The sequence below is a fragment of the Belonocnema kinseyi genome, chromosome 5 (assembly GCF_010883055.1).
Source record: "Belonocnema kinseyi isolate 2016_QV_RU_SX_M_011 chromosome 5, B_treatae_v1, whole genome shotgun sequence".
NCBI classification, from domain to species: Eukaryota; Metazoa; Arthropoda; class Insecta; order Hymenoptera; family Cynipidae; genus Belonocnema; species Belonocnema kinseyi.
The window spans coordinates 5,303,923-5,327,441 of NC_046661.1; the positions used below are offsets into that span (position 1 = coordinate 5,303,923).

The window sequence follows — 23,519 nt, forward strand, 5'->3', positions numbered from 1 at the left end:
CTACTCGTCAATTTACAAACTATGTAGAAACTTGAATGATTTATAATCTATAGCTGTTAATATCGATATATTTGACAAGTCTATAAATACATTTATACAAGAAGCACAGCCTCATATAGAAGTAATTATAATCAACCTATTTTGTTGTCTTTTTACCGAAAATCCGAAAGCCGTGTTGGTTTGGTGAGAAAAGATAGAAAAAAGACATATTTGGAAGGACCTATTGGGAGTAGAAACATTTGATTTTTTTTAGCTTACGCAGAATTAAGTCCTCTTGTATTCATTTTGTAAAAACTTTCTTCTGTGACAAACCCGAAACGAGCTATTTACAAAAAACTGAACTCTGGAAATTTACCTGTAAATCAGGTCGAATGGGTCACCTTTGGCAGGTGCTAACTCGCGATCTATCATAGAGTTAGGATAATTTTCTTTCTTTTAATTACAGGTACTCCCGTCTACTTTAATTCATCTGTTGACCATTTTTAGATATGGCCATCAGGATCCGAGTTACAGAGAATCAAACAAAAACATGTGATTTTTGGGAGAAAATTGGAAAAAGTCAGGGTTTTTTTGAAAGGCCGTAACTTCGAAACTCTTGGAGATAGAATAACGTTCTTTCTTTAGTTTTACGCAGAATTGTGTCTTCTTTAATTTTGATAGGAACACTTTTACCTTTCAAATGCACAGAAAAGCGCCAATTCAATGGAATGTGATATGTTCGACTTGGAGTGACTTAGAGAGAAACGGCGCCCCCCACCACACTCACTGCATTGGCGCGAATGGAAGGGGAAGCCAACTGCCGCACTCGATCTAAGATGTCAGAAAGGTCGGTTGCCCTAGGGTGCCGAATCGGATTGGTTGACTTTTTTTTACTTGCGCCTGGCAGGACCATGCTTTATTAGATCATGCATCTAAAAGTACCAGATCACTGAAATAATCCTGTATGTACAATTTAATACAACCACGCAAGTGGTTTTTTGTAAACTGTTGGGTTGTCGCAATAAAGATCAAAACATGTCAAATAAAATTAAACAGACAGTTTGGAAGCCAAAAGTGAGAAGAATTGAAGGAACCAGTGAAAAAATAGTGAAATAAATTTAATTCTTGAAAGAATCAGTATCTTTAACCCTATTCTTCCTGACTAAGCTATTAAGGATAGATAGGGTTAAGGGAAAAAAATTTTCTCCGCCATTTCATAAACGTATTTTTCAATTTTTCAATAAATAAATAGAAAGCAAGTGGCAAAAAACTGATTTTAAAACTGGTTTTCAATATTGTCACTCATATAAAAAATACTAGTTTCTATATAAGGCTTTATAGTTTTGGTCTGGTGTCCGTCCGTCCATACCTCTATCTATTCATCGTACTTTTTTCGAGAGTGGAGAAGTAGGAGTAGGTAGAGGAAGCCGTGTGAGGAAGTCAGTGGTTGAGAAGTAAGGCTTGACACACGAAGGAGTCGGCGATGGGAGTGGTGGATGAGTGAAAGTGATCAGAGGAAATGATAACATAGGATTGGATAAGAAAGAATAAGAAATAAGAGTAGATGTGAGCGGTTTAGGGGGAAATTCGGACGATTTAAAAGGCTACGAAACCCTGGTTTGTAGGCACATGCCACTTACTTTGACAATTTTTTTTCATAATGTAGTTTTCAAACTCTTTTATCACTTTTTTATCGCAGGAAAAAGTTTATGTAACACTAGTATGGCTTCCTCGTACTCTCAGCATAGGTTGGGGCAGCAATGTAGGTCTTTGTTGTTGGTGTGGGTGTGGTACTGTACCGGTCTAGTTAGACTGTTAGAGAAAGTGCACTCAGTCGGCCGCAGTGTATGCGCATTCGACATTTCGCCCCATGCGCACTGTTCTAGGCGGTACTTGACCCTTTAAAAGTTTAAAATAACCTCAAACCTGAGACGTGATTTCATGAGAAAACTTGGAAACCATATTTTTGTTACACAAAATATCATGTGTATAAAAAACGCGAGGTCTCGTTCTTGCAAACTCACGCTGTAAAAAGATTAATTCGCTTCCTTGGTGCAAAATATACCATTATTATGTTCTAACTTTTTATAGCTTCAACTATATATAATTTTTTTTAAATAGTTACATTAATGACTTTGTATTGTTCATAATTAATACGATACCCTAGTACTTTCGCTTCCTTCAAGTGTCTCTTCTGTAGTAGTCTTTCGAACGTCAATATGTATTCCACTACTCGGAGCAGCGGCGAGAACACAGGTTTGCAGTCTTCGCATTTATCTTTCGACCATCTATTAAACGTTGAAACTGAGAGAAAAAAGAAGATTTAAATGAAAGAGAAAACTGGCGAGAGATACGACGACCATAAATATAGGAGCTTCGAGTCCGACGTCTGATCCGAGGAAGATTCTTGATAAAAAAAATCGACCTCCCCCAATTCCATTCCTCTTTTCCTCTAGATCTAAAACATTTCTTTGATAACTCGTTGCATTTTCACAGTGACGTCGTGAGTCACGAGTAATAAATGTATTTATTCTCATTATTCTTTTCAATTCCGTATGAATAAGCTCGAGTTTCAAACCGGCTTAATAGGGTGGATCGAAAAAATTAAATGATAGAAACCGAAATTGCAACTATGTGAAAAAGTATTATCGTAGAACCCTGAAGAAGTATAATTAATTTGGTGTCGATTAATCAACGCTTTTTATTAGCACGTTAGCAAAATGTGTGAAAAATTTCAAAATTTTTTACATATTTCTATGATACTTGGTATAAAGGTGCTTTTGGGCTTGCAGACTTCGAAATTAATGTCAAAATTCAAAATGGCAGATCCAATATGGAGGATCCTATATGGTTGCCAATAGCCATGATTTCAAATGTTTTGTATATTTGTATGAAACACGGTATAATGGTGTTTTTGGGGTCGCTGACTTCGAAATTATTGTCAAAATTCCAAAAATTTTAATAGACAATCTAATATGGGGTATAGAATATAAGAGCAAAAATTTGTAAATGTATGCAACTTGGTATAAGAGGGTTTTTTATGGTCAGTAAATTCTAAATTAATGTCAAAATTAAAAAATTAAAAATGGAAGGTCCAATATGAGGAATCCAAAATGGTAGCCAAAATTCCAATTTTTTACATATAGAAGGGGTTTTATTGGGGACGCTGACTTTGAAACTAATGTAAAAATTCAAAAATTATAAATGGCAAATCCAATATGGTAGCCGAAATTTCAAAATTTTTACATTCACTGTATGAAACTTCCCGTGCAGAAATTTTCCCATCTTTCCCTATTTGAAGTTGGTTTCTTATAGGGCCCTTATTAGAATATCTAGTCCAGAAAAAAACGGTTTGTGGCCCTAACAGAATATTTATTCTAGAAAAAATGGTTGGGGCCTCTATCAAAATATCTAGTCTAGCAAAAAATGATGGGTTCCCTGTCAGGCTCCTGTGAAGAATTCCTTGCTTCGTATATGTATGGAAAATCTATAATGGGGCCCCGACAAAGAATTCATAAAATCTCATATTGTCTAAACTATTAATTTTAAGGTTTTTGAAGATCTCAGTATGTAGAAATAATGTTTTTATGAGTATTTAAACTCGATATTCTCGAAAAATAGGGCTGTTTTACGATTTTAGATCAAATAATTTTTTAATACATAATTTTAATCCGAACCGAAGATGCATTATAATTCTTTTTTTGTGTTGAGTCGTTTAACGAAAAAAAATCATTAAAAATTAAAGGCGGTAAAACATTTATTTAAATTGGTGTCACGTGGGTGTCACGTGACTCAGAGGTTCTTATAATTATCTATGATGAAAACCATGAAAACTATCGAAACTCATGATGAAGAGGTTAGGCCACGGTCTGTTGCCAATTCTGACTATTTTGATTTTATATCTTTGTTTGTTAAGGTTCATGTGATAAAAAAAAAGTTATCCTGGTTTAATATTTGGATTAAGAGTCAGTATTATGTTGAAGGAAAGCATTAAGTACAATTATTAACACATTTTAAAATCCTACACATTTATTAATTGTTCAGTAAACATGACTCCATTTAAGCACTTTTTCAATGAATTCTTTATACATACCATAAATATGTCTATTTTCGGTAGATTTGTGATATTTTCAGGAATACCTATTTTATATACTGAATGAGGGCGAAAATAGTTTGTTTAAAAAATTCAACTATTTCCGATCGAGAAAGAAGACACTCTGTTAATCTGTGGGACCGGTAATTTATTATAAGTGGTAGTACGGTTTAATCCAGGGTTTGCAGTGTAATCTGCGTTAATCAATTTGTATTCGACAGTATTTCAAGTAATTCACAGTAATCCATTTGTAATCTTGTTCTTCAGTCCTAACCGACGGAAATCGAATTATTATCCAGTGTAATCCTCATATAATCCGGTTATTTGTAAGTCATTCAGGTAATTAAAATAATCCAGTTATTGTAATCTATGTATAATCCGAAGTAATCGTTTTGAGAGCCAGTTTAATCCAGAGTAATCCTCAAAGTAATTTAGATAATCCAAGTAATTAACTTGTACATATTCCATTTTTGGTTCAATACGGATTTTTTTCAGTTGTAATTTCATGATTTTTTATGAAAATTGTTAATTTTTCGTACAAAATTAATATTCCTTGGTAAAAATTAATTATTTTAATTTGCAAATTCAACTGTTTCTTTAAAATATAAAGTACTTCGTAGGAAATTCGACCATTTTGTTCAAAAATATTTTTGTTGTTGAAAATTTAACTTTATGGTTAACAGTTTTTTAAACTTAAAAATTATTTTTAAGGCCATATGACAAGTCGGTCACGTGACCAGATTCCTACCTTATCCTTACTTTTTTTATTTTCCAACTTATTTTCAGACGAAACGCAACATCGAGTTAAAAAATTCGGATAATAAATAAGAAGAACTAAGAAAGGTGGGTCTGGTCCTAAATTTTAACAATTATGAAAAAGGCAAAGAAAAATTTGCAACATCACATGGCCTTAATTTTTCACTTGGTTATAAGTTGAACTACTTTGTTAAAAATGCAGTTTTCTGGTTTTAGCTTCTTGATTGTATTTGAAATTGGTTTCGATGCAAAATTAAATATTTTATTGAAAATTCGTTTCTTCTTTCCTAATAAGTATTTTTTGAATTAAAACTGTAACTATTTCATTTTTTTGTAAAAATGGTATTCTTTAAATGAAAACTTATGTATTTTTCCAAACAAAATTTTACCAATACATACCTTCCCTTATCTCGTTTCCCAATATAAATCTTACTATTCTGGTGCACCTTCTCTCTGCCCACCCTTTTTCTAAATACTTTGGTACTCCTTCCTTCTTTATCGTCTTATACCATTTATTGCATTTTGATTCCTCATCATCCTCCATATTTCTATTACCCGCGTGGAAATTTAATTCGGGGGCTGGCCAGTCTACGGCTGGAGAGCGTGGCTTTAAGTCGGGAGTTGGACGGGGTTTCTGGTCAGAATCCGACCAGCATCCTCACGCTGCGCTGGCCAACGTGCGGCCATGGAGCATGGCCGGGAGCTGGCCGGCAACTGGTCGGGAGCTGGGCCAGGGATTTCGACCGTGGCCCGGACAAGATTAATTGCTGCTTTACTAGATTTCAATAATTCGTGTTTCAATTGTATGAATAGCATCTGTCACTGAGTTAGGGGATCAATTTGATTCTTTTTTACTGTATAATTGGAGCATATTAATATATAAAATTCCACACGCCCACCACACAGGCATCATAACCTATTTTCACGTAGTCTTTGAGAGACAAAAAAGATTTTAAAAATAAATATTAAATGATTGCGAGTATTTTGACTTTAAATGTCAATAGTCATGTTTAGAGTAAATATATATATTACATTTTGAAACATTATATTACAAATAAAATTTCTAACGCTACGGGGTCGAACCTACATATATCTATTCCTAAATCTAACGCCTAGCAATCGGGAGTGCTAACCACTGCGCAAAACCGACAAGTTGAAACTCGTTGAAAAAGCCATCCTCATAAGCTACAGTTCAGTAAAGTTAAAGTACCAACTTCTAAGCACTCTTTTTCTAATTATTTATTATTATGCGGCGTTATGTAAATATAAAATACGCGAACTTTTAACAGGAATATCAGTAAAATATTTTTTAAATAAATAATTTAAATCGATTACAATTTTTATTCGCGTGATATTTTGTTTTTTCCTGGTTTAGACTATTTTACAACTTTTTACAATGTCAGGAAATATAATTTTTTATGAACATTTAAAATTTTCAACGACGGGACACAGAAATTCAATCGTGAACGTTGAAAATTTCTTAATGATAAAAGTTTTTTGACTTTCGTGTAAGGTTTGGTTTTTAGGTGTTATATACTATTTTACAACGTTTAAGATTGATATAAAATGTAATTTTTTTTAACATTTGCAATTTTTCATAAAGGTGGAACTTAGAATTTTTTTCTTAAAAAAAACAGTTCGAATTTCCAAAAATTGTCTTGGAATTTTTGTCACAAAATGCATGGTTTGAAAGTCTGAACTCATGAAAACTTAAAATTTGTGGTGTGAAAAAGATATTGACCCAATATATTTTCACGCGTGGAACATCCATGCGGGTGTACGCATCCATTTTTTAATGAAATTAGATAAAATAATTAAGTTATAAACAAAGTTCAACAATTTTTTTATTGCCAATCAGCACCCGGCCAGCTACCGTCTGAATATACGATCATAAGATTTGTACCATCAGAGCCCAGTCAGCCCCCGACTGGGGTTTGGACATAAGTTTTGCCAGGGAGTCCCCAACCAGCGCACAGCTGGCTCTTAAAGAACAAACATAGCCCGGCCAGTCCCTGACCAGAAACCTTATTGTACCAGGGCTAACCCGGTCTATTTCCACACGGGGAATATTTCCCCGTCTTCTATTTATCTAGCATTAAAGAACTCCTTCCTTTCTCCTTCCCATCCCGTTAATTCGATCGCCCTCCATCTCCTTCCTTCTACCTCCATCAAGCACTTTTTCTCCAACTCCCCTCCCTTTCCCTCCCACTGCTTCGTCTTAAATTTCAATGCCCTCTTTCCCGCTCTAATACTTAAGTTATCCCTGTGCGCTTCTTCTCTCATCATATATATTAGCGTCCTCCAGTCTGCCACTGGTGTCCACCTTATATACCTTTCTCATAAACTCTCAATATCTTTCCTTTCTTTCCATCCCTATATCTCTGCTTTATGATCTCCATTCGTTTGCAAGATATATCCCAAATATTTCAACTATTTTACTTTTTCTAACCTTATTCCCTTCCATCTCCCTGCCCATTCTTGCTTCCTTACCCCTCCTTTTCTAAGCCTCATTATCTTTGTCTTTTCTACACTTAAATTCAGTTTTTTACTATCCAAGTATTTCTTTAATCCTGTAATTAATGCGAGAGAATAATCGACAGGAACGTCGAATTTTTGTCCAGTTCGCGCAAACTGTCATAAATGCAAGGCTTAGAGATTTTAAATCTTCGGAAACCCTGCTGTGAAGGGCCTGAGTTTAAAGTGCCTGACCTCTCTTTTTTCTAAACGTCCTCATTCTTAAATTTATAGCCGCAGAAAAACTTCTAATGTCTGTTTAATATGTGTTAAAGACACCCTTTACAGGGTTTACTCCACCTTTTTCTGAAAAAACTGCGCGCTTTTGAACATTCTCTCGCTGGACAGAGTATCTATCTATCATTAAAGAACTCCTTCCTTTCTTCTTCCAATCTCGTTAATTCTATAGCTCTCCCTCTTCTCTCTTCTACCTCCTTCAAGCTCTTTTTTGCCAGCTCCCCTCCCTGTCCCTCCCATAGCTTCCTCTCAAATTTCTGTGCGCTCTTTCCCGCTCTGGTACTTAATTTATCATTTTGCGCTTCTTCTCTCACCATATATCACGGTGTCCTCCAGTCTACCCTTAGCATCCAACTTATATACCTTAATTGTATACTCCCATTTTCTTTCGTTTAATTCCATCCCCGTATCTCTGCTCCATAACCTGTACCGGCCATACCAGCGTATCAAATAACCACATCCAAGCTATATCCCAAATATTTCAACTCTTTTACTTCTTTCAACTTTATTCACTTCTATCTCCCCGTCCATTCTTTCTTTTCCCCCCTTCTTTTACAAACCTAATTATCTTTGTCTCTTCTACATTTAAATTCAACCTTTTCCAATCTAAGTATTCCACCGTTTTCTCATCATTTTTTCTTTTAAGTCTAATATTAATATATTAAATAAAAGCGGTCTCAGAGGACCGCCTTTCCTCACTCCTCTAAGGACCCCGAGAGTCTTTATTAATCCCTCTCTTATACCCTTTTCCAACATAAGTTTTTCTATCTCGCATCGGTCTAATGAGACAAACGCCGCCTTTGGCTCCACGAACATTGCTATCAATTCCCCTGTTCCCCTTTTAATCTTCTTATTCATTAGATAGTTCAGAACATATGTATATTGCCCATAACAACCACCCCTTTTCTATACCCTGTCTGATTTGGTGGTTCTACCTTTTTTTCATCAACTTGTTTCTTTAACCTCTTCGATAAAACAGTCATATATACTTTATACAATGTTGGCATTAGGATAACGCTGACCACCCCTCTCCTCTCCGTACTCCATTGCACATTATCCATGCCCATTCCTTTAATTCTGCCCCCCCCCCCCTATTTCCATACTTTGTTTGGAATCTCATCCATACCAGGTCTCTTTCCATCATTCATCATGCCTTATACCTTGACTATTTTCTCCCTTTTAATGTCATCCTCCTCATCTGTTCCCCTAAATTGGTAATTTTACTATTTTCTTGTTTACACAAAATTTATTTTGTTTAGTTGAAAATGCAACTATTCGGTTCAAAATACATATTTTTCGGTAGGAAATTATTCTTTTTGGTTATCATTATTTATGTTTTTGGTTGAGGATTTAGTTATTTAATTGAAAAATAATTTACTTTGTATAAAGTAAGTTTTTATTTAAAACTCATGTTTTATTAAAGATTATTCCTTTCAGTTAAAAATTTATCTCTTTAGTTGAAAATCGAACTATTTCATTGAAAAATCGTTTTTATATTATTAAAAATGAGTCTTCTAGGTTGAAAATTCTACTATTTTGTTGAAAATTCAAAAATTTCGTTATTACTCGAGTAAAAATGCTTCGACTTGAGTTCGACTTGGTTATATCTTGAGTTCGTCTCCAAGACATCGATGTCTGGCTGCGTCTCAAAACAGAGTCGAGACATAGGCCTTCGTCTTACTCTTATGGCCATGACAGGTAAAACAGCGTTTATTTGTCTTAAGTCAAGCCTTGTCCTGGCTAAGGCGACGTTCACTTGACTCAAGACGAGCCTTGTCTTGGCTTTGATTATCGAACCTTTTATGGCTCATAAATGAGATTAAAATTAATGAATAAAAAATTTGTAATTATCAAGTTAGTTATTTTTAATTTAAAAATTCGGAGTCGGTACGTATGAATGAGTATAACCCGTAAAAATTTTCTTCAAATAAATTAAAATTGTAACTTTCTAGAAGGATCTCCTAAGCCGTTTTTGTCAGGGCAAGTATACTCTCGAAGTTAGAAACCGCACGTGTTGGAGTCATACAAATTCGACTCAAGACAAAAATGTATGGCTTCAAGACATAAAAACTTGTCTTCGATACAAAAATTGAAGCCTGGCTGCGTCTCAAAACTGAGACATGCTCAAGTCGAACTTTTCAACTTCAGCATGTCTTGATTGAGGAAAATTCAAGTCAAACTCAAATCGAAGCATTATAATCGGGTAAGTAATCCTTTTTGGTTGTACATTCGCGTGAATCTAGTTTAGGCGGAGCGGCTGCGGTCTGGATTTCTAAGCGCAGGGTGGGAAGCATGTTTGGGGGCGCTTTTTCAACAAACAAACAAAAATTACAAAAAAAAGGTTGACAGCAGATTATTTACTTTAAGCCCCTTCCCCTGTACACATACAGCCGCATTGATTTGGATCAACAGCCACATCCATTTGGTTTGGAATTGTTTTGAATAAAACAGCTAAAATGATTGAAAAATGCTAAGAATCGATTTACTTTAACTCGTGACAAAAAATTTAATTTAATTAATTTATTCAGTCTTAATCGTAGAATTAAAATTATTTAAAACTATATAAATCGATTGCCTTCACCTGTTCCAAATGTAGTTAATTCTGATTCGTTCAATTGTTTTCAATAAAGCAATTAAAATGATTGAAAAATGATAACAATTTAATCAATTTAATTCGAGGAAAACTATTAAATTTTATTAATTTATTAAGTTTTAATCGTATAATTGAGATTATTTAAAACTATAGAAATCGACTGGGTCCAGTTGCGCAAAATATAATTAATTTAGATTCTTCAATTGTTATTAATAACGCAATTACAATTATTGAAAAGTGATAAAAATTTATTTCATATGATTGGTGAAAAATATATTCAATTTCGTTCATAATCCACAATTATGTAAAGCTATAGAAATAGATTGGTTTAAATAACGTATAATGTAATTGATTTTTTTACTGACAATTATTTTCTGTAATGTGAGTAAAGTTATTGAAATGTAAGAGAATTTGATTGGATTTATTTATAAGAAATGTATTGAATTTCATTCAGTTTTCTTTATTATTAAAATATAATTAAACTTTATCCACAATTATTCATATGAAGATGATTGAGATATGAATGATTATTGAGCTAGCCAATATTTATTGAAAATATTTTTAAAAAATAGAACTTTATTTATTTTCAATAAATTTTAATAATCCATTATCAGCAGGGTGTGTATATCCTTATGTTATGTAATGCAAATATCATTCTACTGTTTTGAAAATTCAATGATAAGTCTTAAACTTGTTGTTTATTCACAAAATATTGAGAGATCTGAAAGAATATTTAACTGTAAGTCTCGATTGTAAAAGATATATTTCGTTAATTTGAACATTCCAAACTTTAGCCTTTAATTAGTTATTTTGTCAAATCCTGTCAAAATTTTCGCAAAACTTCACCCTTTCAAAATACATCTGTAATATTATATTTATAGAAACATGTACAATCCGTCATGGCAAATACTGTATGCTTTATCAATTAATAATCAGCTGATTCAGCAGCATAGGAAACTGAGAAAAAAGTACTAACGATCATATCTCACTGCTACCAATAGAAAATCTACACGCGTACATGCGCGCGTTTTTGAATGCCGGATGAAAAGATTTTTGGTTTTGCCTAATTAATTTTTCAGTATCTTTGTTTATATGAATATATTCGTACACAAAGCTATTCTAGAGGCGTCTAAGTATCCTAGGGGCGCCAAACCAACAGCGGCGCGGGTGGTCGCCCACCCTGAGGGTCCACGCCAGTCCGCCACTAAGGCAGAGTATTCAACCAAAAAGTGTTGTAATGCAGAGTAATTCTATACAAATCGGAGTAATCTCAGGTAATCCATAGTAATTCCGCATATAGAGGTAATCCGGGGTATTATTTTTGATTACTTTGGAAGGCAATAAGAAATCAATTTCTCAATATAATTGAAAAACGAGAATTATATTTCCAGATTATTCGTTTGCTGAATGGAGGAAAAAAATATTTTATTACAAAAAATCAACAGATTCTGAAGAAAATTCATGGGGTTTTGAGAAAATAAGAGATTTTGGCTATATTTTTAAAGAACTTAGGGCGTTATGCTGACGTTCTATAGACTCCTAATAGAGCTTATGTCGAAGGTGCAACGTTGTGCTTTTTCAATTAAGTCTTCTTAAAGTACAAGATTAAAATTTTATTTCAGGCACTATAAGAATTCTTTCGAACCTCAAGTTTTCCCTCTATGTGTTCTACAAAAAATGATCAAAAACGCATTTGTCGAATCTAGTCAGCCATTGATTTACTTCTTAAGGTTATCAAAATGAAGGTTATGGTCGTTAAGCAGATATTTTCAACCAAAATTTAAAAATTTAGACTATTTTTAAAATTTGAAATTTGTTTTCTTTAAATTTTAGAAGTTGTTGTCAAAGTTCCTTATAGACGGGGAGAAGACTTGTAAAATATCCAAATAATTTTTCAATTTCAATGGAAAGTAAAAAAGTTATATACTTTTGAAAATTTTGAAAAATGTTCAGAAAAATAGAAAAAATTAAAATTTTTAATTCGACCAAAATTTGAAAAAGTGATGTTTTTTAACATTTTAAAATAAAAAAAAAGAAATTTTTTTTACTGTGTCAAGAAACATCAATCCAAATTTCGACTAGATATAAAATATATGTATTTCGAAACTATTCTTATGAAATTTCTTAATCAGACAAAAGTTCCAAAAGTTAGACCATTTTCAAAATATACAAGTTTTTTAAAGAGATCCGTCAGTTTAAAGCATTGTTTTTAGTAGATTTGAACAATATTTACAAATTGTCTTGCTCAACTCACAAATTATCTTTGTGAATGTTGCTGTTATTGAATTAACTAAACTTTTTTATGATCAATATGGTTTATCACGAGATAACAGTAAAATTAAATATTAATTCCGAAATTATTATATTTCTATTTTACAGGAGGGCTTCTTTGATGACACCACGTCAGATGTTCCGGCTGTCAAACATGACAGCGAGATGGCAACGTCGAGAAGTATCTAATTTTGAATACCTCATGTTCCTGAACACTCTAGCAGGTGAGTAAAATGTTCAATTTCGAAATACTTTATAAGCTCATTAGACATTCTTTAAGAATACTTGTACGAACTCAAAATTAGTTAATAATGGATAAATATAATTTTTTTTACATAATTATCTATAATTTACGAATCCAATGACGTAATTCATATTGTACTCTGACTTCAGAACTGATTGAGGGTTATTTCTGAATAGGCTTGCCGCTTGGGAATATAAATTATATTACTTTGGGACGAAAAAACTCCAAATCCGGGAATAGCTGAAGTCATATATGTTTTAGTGTACAAAAGAGATTTCTCAGAACTGATAAGTGGAAGTAAATATTTTTTAGGGTATATTTAAAAATTTCGTGAGGTGATTGGTCTAGGAAGCTTCTAGAAGGAATTTCAGGGCTTAGCGCGCAAGAGCGAATTGATGAACGTATGGTGTGAAATGAGTCTTTTAAGGTGACATATGATTTATGGTATTTCTGAGAAGCTTCGAATACGCTGACCCTCACTTGATATTGTGATGTCAGATATCATATCCTGTTTTATATTTTTGAGTGAAAAATTTCCATTCCTGGATTCAAGTATTGATTTTCAATGTCGATAGTGAGAATAAGATACAACACTGTGATTCGTACATCAACTACCAACATAAAATGAAGATAATAAACAGCTGTGTCCAAGTGTATCAATAATTGCGCATGCGCATGTAACCTGTGACACTATCTGTTGGCATTACGCACAACTTGACGTTTCTCACGTATAACTATGTAAATTAAATGATTTCTCTCTGCTTTAAAATTACTAGAATTTGTATGCACTTACATTTTTTCTTATAAATTTAATACATTTCATTTCGTAACTAAAGTTGATCAGAAATTATCACTCGCAATATGATGTACCTGAATTCAAAAACGGTATGCTGGTATGTTTAAGAATCACTTATTTTATGTTTATTTAAAATTGCCTTGTCAGTAGTGAATGAAAAACAAGGGACTTTTAAAACTATAACACTACCGTTATTGTTATGCTATCTCAATATATAAAAAATACGATGAAAAGCGCTTTCTTCTTGCCCAGAAATGCCTGAAATTTAGATTTGTTTATGTAAGTTCTTTATAAAATTAACAAATTGCAAAAAATGAAAGCAATGATATATGATATATAAAAAATATTAGTAAAATTTTTTCTGAAAATATTATTGCCAATATATTTAGCGTATTAAAATACATAAGGTTGAGTACATTTTGACTGAGATTTTAGGTTTTTGATTTTTTTTTATCAACATTGTTCACGTAAAAGCAGCTATTTTGACCATTTTGAGGTGTTTTATTGAGTTTAGGGCTAAACTTAGACCCGCTGGACAAATTCTGAGTGGCGGATTTGAATTCAGCGCATCAAAATACATAGGGTCAGAAGAAAAAACGATTGATTTTTGCTTAAAATCGCTAAAAGCGTGCATTTGTTTATAAAGTAAACAAATATGGATGGGAATTTGTTTATATAATTCGTTTATAAAATAAATATTGATAGGTTGAAAAAAAGAAAACATCACTGGCAACATAACTGCAAAAATGTCGGAAGAAAAGATGGTTTTTTTTTGTCTAAAAACGGCCAAAATGTGCATTTGTTTATATAATTTGTTTTCAAAATAAACAAATAACATTTAATCTTAAATTTTAGTGTTAACGTATCATCGTAATGATGAAATCAAGCGATTTCAGAGCAGAAATATACTTTCAAGGCGAATAACACCTAATGTAGAGTATTTGTTTATAACAATTAACCATGAAAGTTAACAATATTTGATCTTTCTCATACCCCTGTGTGGTAAATAAAATGGAAGAGAAGTATAAAAATTTTTGTCCAGCAGATAAAAAATGAAATAAAAAAATCGACATTTTTTTCGCTGTTTGCATTAAAAAAAACTTATTAAACAACGAAAAAATAAAAAAATGTACTCTGACCATTTTCTTAAAAATTTGGTCCTGAATTTTTCAGAAAGAATATAAAATCGGTGCGTAATTGCGTTCTAAATGTAATTTTGAACCTCGTTTCCCGATTTCATCTCAATGTGCGGCATGTGCCTTTCTGGAAGGTCGTGCTTTATCCACGTACACGGAAAAAATACATCTTTAAAAAAGTTACGAACTTTGAGCTAGGTCGCGGATACGGGATACAAAAATTAAACTTAAAATCCTTATTTCTATGAAAAATGAATGGATAAATTTGGATCTTTTTTACGAAAAGTTCCAATTTCCTACGAACAAGTTCCTGGAAATTTCTGACTTAAATATAAAAAGGCAAAAACTTTATTTGAGCGTTTTAGTTTTTATTTATTTATAAATTCGCACAACGCTGAGTATTCCGAGGAGTATTCGAACCGTTCAACTGCTGACTCGACAGTTCCTAAACATAAACTAAAAGAGTGTGTAAACACGCGTAGTCATCGATGCTAAAAACTATGAGTATAGTGAAACCCTTCAATGGCCTTTCCTTCTACAGCCCTTCCGAGAATTGACGTCGCGCCGCAGGTAGGTGTATGAGGAGCTGCGCGGCGTGTGCGGGGTCTATGGATGTCACTGAAGAGAGCACTCAAGCATGAACAAACAAAAGTGCAGCGGACTCTAATGAGTTAGTACTCACCCACCATCAGCCTCAAAATCGGCGCTATAGAAGAGTTTCACTGTATTATAAAACTTCTAGCCACTCATCCGACGAACTCGAACCGCACATAAGCGTACACATGCGCACCACATTTGTGGGGGAGAGTTGATGCGGCCCGCGTGAAGGAAAACCTACTTCCTAGTTCGCAGATTTATCGGGCAAGGTCCAGAGTGCTTTGTGAAAATTTTCCCAACTACTCATAGTAATTTTGTAATTATTTACGAAAAAAAAGTGATGAACGGTTTTAGACTTGTCAAATCGAGTTCGCCAATGCTTTATCAATATTCGCAGATTATTCACGAAAACACATCAATATCCGATACATTTTTCTCATATCAAAAACCTAGCTACTACTTCATGACTTTTTTACGTGCACTGAGAAAAATGTTTGTTTGAATAAAACGAACTATTTCTTTAATATGGGGTCAAACAAATGTTTGTTTGATGCTAATAAATTTTGTATTTGTCTTTATTTGTCTGGTTCAAATAAATTTTTTTTTCAATAAATCTCTTGTGTAAAGTTCTTGTTTACGTTGGAATGGAATAGAAGCTTCTAATGTGGCCCCTAAGGGTTCACATTTTTTTGGTACCTTTTTCCTTATTCCTTTACACAACACAAATTTAATACACACTTACTTTGTGGTGGGAGGGGGACCTATAATTTAAAGTGGGTTCCGAACAACCAAGAGCAATAGCTTTAAGTACTTAGAGAAAACCTTTTTCTCTGGAGGTAGCAGTCCCATGACTCTGAGATGAACTCCTTTGTTTAGGTTAGTGTTCACCGCATGGGCCGCCGAGGCTCTTCCAGATTGCGATGTGGGAATCGAATCCACAAACCGACAGAGTGGGTCGAAAGCGTACGCTTTGGCCCCCACGACCATCGACCCACTATTGTTTACATTAAATATATATTTTTTAAATTAATTATAGATTTTTTTCAAGTGAATTAAATCTTTTTTTCACAGTTAACCTCAAAATTGAGCATTCTTTATAATAATAATGTATTGGCTCGTTAGTGTTTATTGTTAATAATAATTATCTTTGTATACGTAAAAGCAGAAGCACTTATTCAATCAGAATGCTTAATTATTGTTATTTTTTAACTCCGTGCTTCTCATTTCTGAATCGAACAATCATAAGTTATAATAATGATAAATGAACCAGAGTTAGACATTTGAATTGAATATGTATAAGTGTTCTTGCTTTTAAGTATACAAAGATAATTACAATAGGAAAGATTTAGATTTAGAATATTAAAACACTGAAAAAAATCAATCTCATAAAATCAATCACAGGATCAATCAATATAGATTTTAGGTTAGTTATTTAGGGACCGCCGGCAACGCTTTAGCACGCCTAGCGGTACTTTGTAGAACTGCTTTGTATTGTTTTTTTTAAATCAAATAAATGTTTTTATGAATTCGAATAAACAGATTTTAAACAAATGCACTATATAATACACGGCAATTTTTTGTTTATATCAAACAAATGGTACGAAACAAATTATTTGTTTCAATCAATAAGGCAAATATTTTCCATTTCTTAAAATTAAATAACCTTTTTTTAATTGAAACAAAAAATTTGTTTGATCAATTATATAATTCAAATTTTGTTCTTTGATTCAAACAAACATTTTTCTGAGCGTACAAATTTTTTCCGTGTGCTACCTGTTGGCAATACTTATTAATTTCGAACCTACTCCCAAATCATCTAATTAATTTGAGTAATATTTAAATTATTTTTTATGTTGAAAGATTGAAAATAAAAACTACTTCAATTTGCATCATATGAAGTTATCACTTTTGCTGGGCATCCCACGCTGGCTCACGTGTTTTTATTAAACAGCAAATTAGTTTATCATTGAAGATTGGATTTTTTCTCACCGTCCAAAGTTGAGAAAACTTGTTAGTTGAGGGCCTCCTTTAAAAAAAAATCACCTGCATTTTTTCGGAACCTAATTAAATTTTCCGTTTAAATTTTTCAGGGTTCAATTTAGCTACTACCTTGTGTTACATTCGTGAACTGGTTGATGAATATAAATATAATCCTGATGCCCCTAGGCTTAGCGCCTCTGGTGCGAAGCACGCGCTAATGATTAGTAGGATTAATGAATAATAATTAAAGGCTTATTCGATTTTGTTATAAATATATTGTAAATAATTTAAAATTTATCTTAAGGGATCATGTGTGCTAAAGATTAAGAGGAAATACTGTTTGAGAATGAATCTGAGCCTCACTGAATATTTGGACACCGGGTATGCCAGAAAACATAGCAGTTACCGATCAGCCGCTCTTGTCTTTCGTGAAGACGTTACATATAGAAACTGGGCTTTTTATGGCTGCACACGGGTGGATGGAGTCTGTCAGGACGAATTAGGAATGTTCTCAATCAGCCCTCTATTCGGGTACCAACCCTAGGCGAGTAATCCGTTTCCTGGATGCCCCTTCCGCCCGTAATCCTCTCCCTGGGGTCCCTTAGGCTTTCGCGAGAGAATAGCGTGCCCGACTCTCTTTGTTTCTAGTTCGTTTAATATCAAACTCGATCTCCCTTTCTGTTTTGTCAAATCGCGAACCGTGGTTTTTCAAATTTTCAAGGGTTGGAGTACAGAACTAGGCAACCAAAAATTGTACCAAAAATAAGGTTTTGCATAAAAAATCAATAAAATATGAAATACAGCTTGCATTAAAAGCTGCACAGAAAACTGGGGGGTTCACTAAAGTTGTGACTGGAATAAAAGTTAGTATCTTCTAGAACTTGAACTCCGATAGAAACTGATGGAGGCTCGAAAGGATTCCTTTGGAGACACTTGAATAGAATAACTTTCCAAACAAACCGTTTGCATTGTGGCATTCGTAAGTTAGAAATTCACAGAATTTGTTAGTAAGGAAAACTATATGGCATTTCCATAAAATATAATATATATATAATATCTAAGAAGTGGGCAAAGCGAAAATGGTTACTTTTGAAAAAAGTCTCTTTTAAATTTGGGTCTCTTTGAACGTCAAACTAGAGTTTTCGCTGGAACATATTCATCGTTTTGGGTTCCAATAGGGGTTCTTTTTAATTTCAGCCTCTTAGGAACCAAAAATTAGTTCTATTAGAAATCCTAGTTGTTTTTTTGTGTGAAGATATGATCGAAATCTCATTTTTAATACAGTGGTAAAAACATATAAAAATCAAAACTAGGTAACTCACTCTCTGTGCTTGTCTCTCATCATCTTGTAAGGTGCAACTCCATTTTGTATAATACAGTATAATTTTGAATGAAAAACTAGAAATATTGTTTTATATACTTTCATGCTTTTTGTTCTCTGTAGACCTAAAAATAATGCAATTATCGCACATAGGCTATTTATTTTGTTTAAGTATCGAAAAAAATGGAGAAAGAGCTACACCAGAAAACAGTGTAGCTGCAGAACCTACGCAGAAAGAACTAGGGGTTCACTAAAGTCGTGGCTCAAAAAAAAGTTGGTACCATTCAGAACTTAAGCTCAAATAGATAACTGTAGAGAGCCAAAAGGGTTCGTTTAGAGTGCTCTTGAAAAGAACATGAAGACGCATTCACAAACCGAACGCTTGCAATGTGGTGCTGGCAAGTTGGGAATCGATTGGCAGTTATCGACGAATGACTTGAGACGAAAACCCTAGCCATATATATAAGACACGGGACTTGGCATGCCATTGCGGGGTTGATGCAATGAGGGGGGAGGTCCGCCATCTTTTGATGACCCGCGACAAACATGGCAGCGCCTACATGTTTATAGCGGCTCTCCCTACTCATGGAATTCTCCCCGTCCCGTGGGATGATCCCTGCTCGCCCAAGTTAGGATGGCATGTCTAGTCCCGTGTTTCTTATGTTTATGACCCTAGCGGACCGAGTGAACGGAAAGGATACTCTAAATAGTATCATCATAGTATCCCTTCCGTATCATGCAACACAAATTTTTTAAAAACAGCAATATCAACTTTTAAATTGGTGAAATTCGGATTCTACCTTAAAATTGCCATTAGAAGGTCACGGATTAATAGAAATAGTTGATTTGCAACTGTAAAAATTAAAAAAAAGACCTATAACGCCTGTTGACTGCTACTTACAGATGATGTGTTTGAAGTGTATCAGTCAACATGAGTTATACGTCTTATGTTTATACAAACTTTTTATCGTTATAAAAAAACTATTGCGATTATTCCGTGTCCTTCTAATGGCAATTTTAACGTAGCATCCGAATTTCACCAACTTAAAAGTTGATCTTTCTGTTTTTTTTTAGTTTTTGTTGCATGATACGGAAGGGTTCACAGCAAAAATGAAAGATAAAGTTTACATTGATTCCAGGTGAAAGATTCACTGCAACAAAAATTACTCGTGACAGATAAACTTTACATGAATCGAAGATAATTTGTTATTTTTGACCTTGCCAGACGACAGCTTCTATTACATTATAGGATAAACTTTCGTTAAATGGCACGTAAACTTTAACAGCAGCAAACTTTACATGTAACAAAATTTAACTTTAGTTTTTTCTGTGATACAATGTGGATACTATGAGGATACTCTGAGGAGTATCCTTCCCGTTCACTCAAACCGCTAGGGAAATTTCTTGCATATGCAGATGCCTTTATGTTGATAACTTTGCTACATAACCTGCAAATGATATTTATTAAGTCATTAAATATACTTTACTTGGGGTATTACTTTGTAATTTAATTATCTTCATTAATGTATGTCCATCAGAGTTCAATTACATGTGTGCTTTAAGGTAAATATTGTGTTATGAATTAAGCATAATATCCAAGTGGGCAAAGTGAAAAATAAGTTCTTTAGAAATAGGCTGTAACATTCTTACTCTTCGCTAACCGGGAATTGACTTTGTGTTTATTTATATTCTTAATTTGATTACTGCGCTTGGCTGATTTTAATAAGTGATCTTACATATACCAAAAATTGTATTAATTTTAGGTGATAATTCTGTTGCATTTTTAACTAATCTCAATCATATTTATTGTAATCTAGAAATTCGTTCAATTTGCGTTTACTTGATCCTTTCCAGTAAATTGCAACTTGAGGGAGAGATGATTGCGTGATATAGCGATAGATCTCTCTCATGAGATCTATTTGAATTTATTTGATATAATTCAAATGTTTACTTTTTGCATGTTTCTTCGCACAACGAGTTCCTCATGTTTAAATAAGGTGTAAGGTCGTTGCGAGAGCATACAATTTTATTTTATTTAAATTTGTTTTTTCTTTCTTAATGAGCTTAAACTCTATTCGCACAACGAGATCTTAACATTTAAGTTAAGTGCAAACTCGTTACGAGTTCTTTTTTGGTTCCATTTTTATAAAAACTTCAAAGTAAAATAACCATGTAAATTTTAAATAGCTAGCGCAAACATGCACAACGAGGTCTCCACATAAATGTCAAGTGCGCTGTCGTTACAATGAAGCATAAAATAATTGAAAAAAAAAGCTAAATTCCCAAAAACTTAGTCTAACTCTACGAATTCTGATGAATTTGGATAGTTTAGTGGACGAAAGTTTGTGATATGTGTAAGAATATCCGTTGTGAGTAGCGTCCTTTTTGAATAACGCGTATTCAATTAAAATTCTGGCTTCAGTGACAGGTAGATGAATGAACCAGGAGCCCTTATCACCTCGGGGGGCCCTTATCATTGATACGGCAGATGCAATGCTAGCTACGCCTCTCAAAAATAGTTATAGACAATAATACATTTTCTTTGAATTGAGTAAATTACTCTAAACGATAATAAATTGTGAATAAAATTTCTTAAAATATCTGAATATCAGTAGAAAGTAATATTTCAGGTATTGCAAATCTTTTGTTCTAAAACAAACCGGAGAAAGTAAGAATTAGTCCCAAAATCTCGAAAATCAATTTTTACACATATGTGGTTCTTTAGGACTCTTTAACTGTTTTATGAGGATGAAATTCTCAAATAAATTTTTGATTTAGATTCTATGAGTAATTGGGATGAGAAATGTTTAAAGCTATCTTGTGACCAAAAAAAGATATGATTATTTATTTTAATGTGTTAAAAAAAATTTGAGTGGTTAACGTTTAGAGCATGCAAATTCTCGATATAAAATTTCGAACCATTTTATTGATCAATCACACATTATTCTACATATATGATGTAAAACCCATAAACAAAATTTGAAGTTATACCTGGAAAACCATGAAACTGACCTGGAATTTAATTTCTAATCCTGGATTTTTGTGTTTAAGTCTTTTTTTCAATTTGTTTACCATAAGAAGAGTACGATGCTTTAAAAAAAGATTTCCGTTATTTTATTCATGCAAGTTTTATATAATACACAATTTGTGTAGAAAAGTAGGATCAGTTGTGATTTAAAAGTATAATTAAAAGTTATAGATTATTATATTGCAAATCAACTGTAACTTAAAGTCTATATAAACAATTTGATTTCTTCATGGAATGGACCATGATGAATTGCAATAATAACACAGGCACACGAAAAAGAAGTTCTTGTCTACCAGACGAGATAACATTTCTATACGGTTTTGAAGTCGCTGAATCCGAATCCAGGGTTGGTTCGACTCGATCAGGTCGTATGTCGTTCCTAACCTCAAAAAATATGAAAGTTGGAACATTCATTGAAACACCCAGAAAGCAAAGTAGTTGTATCCTTTCAGTGTCGCCTAATCCAAATTTAAAGGTCATTTGAATCGACAAAGTCGCATTCCATTCATAACCTGAAAAAAATTTAAACACTGAAAACTGTACTCGACATACATTGTTTGTATTCAGCGTCCAGTACATGGAACGTGTTAGTCATTCTTTGAGCAAAGCTATCAGTCTGTAGCACAAAATCCTTCTGCCTTGACAGATACTGTGTTTTTGATGGTCCACAAATCCGCAAAATGTTGAGTGATCACAATTTCATCAAAGTTATGAACAAAAAAGAAAAAGCTGCGTGGACGAGTATTCATAAAAGTGGAAACTTCAAGAATATAGTAGCTGATCTGGTGAAAAACTTTGGAAAGCTTGGTTGTTTGATGAACCTAATGTTGCAATTCTTGGACTCTCACATATATTACTTTCCAATGAATTTGGAGGATTACAGTGAGGAGCAGGGAGAAAGATTCCATCAAGACATGAAGGAGATGGAATGTATGTATCAGGGATGTTGGGATGTGAATATGTTAGCAGATTACTGTTGAACATTGTGAAGAGGGTTTGTTCAAAAAGGGCTGAAACGTCGCAGAACCCCCCTGCATAAGTTTATCGAGAATAAAACAACAAGATATCATAAGAAAAAATAAAATAAAATTTCCTTTCACGTGTCAGGGACAGTTTTCGGTGTTTAATTTTTTTTCAAGGTTATGAATGAAATGCGACCTCGCCGAGTCAAATTAATTTTTGATTTGGACACAGCGACCCTGCAAACATATAACCGCGTTGCCTTCTGGTTGTTTTCATGAATGTTCCAACTTTCAACATTTTTTTGATGTTAGGAACGAGATGCGACCTGAACGAGTTAAAACAACCCCAGACTCGGATTCAGCGACCCCCAAAACTATATAAATGTTTATCTCTTATGGCGGACAAGACCTTTTTTTCGTGTGCCCCTGTAATCTATTAGAGATTCTTGCAAAAAATTATAAATTATAAATTATAAATATTATTTATAAAATTTGATGCAATTAGATATTCGTAATCCTATATAATTATATGGGAGCTCTGGTGTATCTTAAATATACATATATCTGGTTATCCTATGACTATTGTATTTATTGCATTTAGTTCTGACGAGAAAAGTGTGGGAAACACCCTCATTTGAATCCTTTTTTCATTCAGAAACTAAAAAGTCGGGGAACTGTTTTGATAAGCTCTATTCAGTTGACCTGGAAAATGAACGCACTTTTTGTATCTCTTCTTTTATTATACCTCTTTATTGCAGGTTATAAGCAAGGTCAAAAGCCAATGCCTTTGTTTTCCAGTTAAAACTATGGCAAAGTCGCATTAATTAATGCAAAGTTTCCCTTAATGACGTCGATTCACAGGGACGTCTAATTATGCGAATTTTCGTGGCGGCACTGCCAGAAGGTCGCCTCGGTATTTACGAGGGTTATATATTAATTGCGCAAATAAATAGCCACATGGTAGGAGTGCTGCACGTAAACCCGTCCAGGCCTGGAGTGTTCTAGTATGCAT

General features: G+C 33.5%; 1 protein-coding gene across 1 annotated transcript in view; it reads left to right on the plus strand.

Moving 5' to 3' along the window:
* Positions 1-11,430: 11,430 nt before the first annotated feature.
* The window catches only part of LOC117172883 (neurobeachin-like), a 163,997-nt gene continuing 151,908 nt past the window's right edge, over positions 11,431-23,519 (plus strand). Inside the window, exons 1-2 of the mRNA XM_033361159.1 lie at positions 11,431-11,446; positions 12,552-12,667. Of these exons, the coding sequence (XP_033217050.1) occupies positions 12,565-12,667 (103 nt within the window). The 5' untranslated portion in view covers positions 11,431-11,446; positions 12,552-12,564. The remainder of the gene's footprint in view (positions 11,447-12,551; positions 12,668-23,519) is intronic.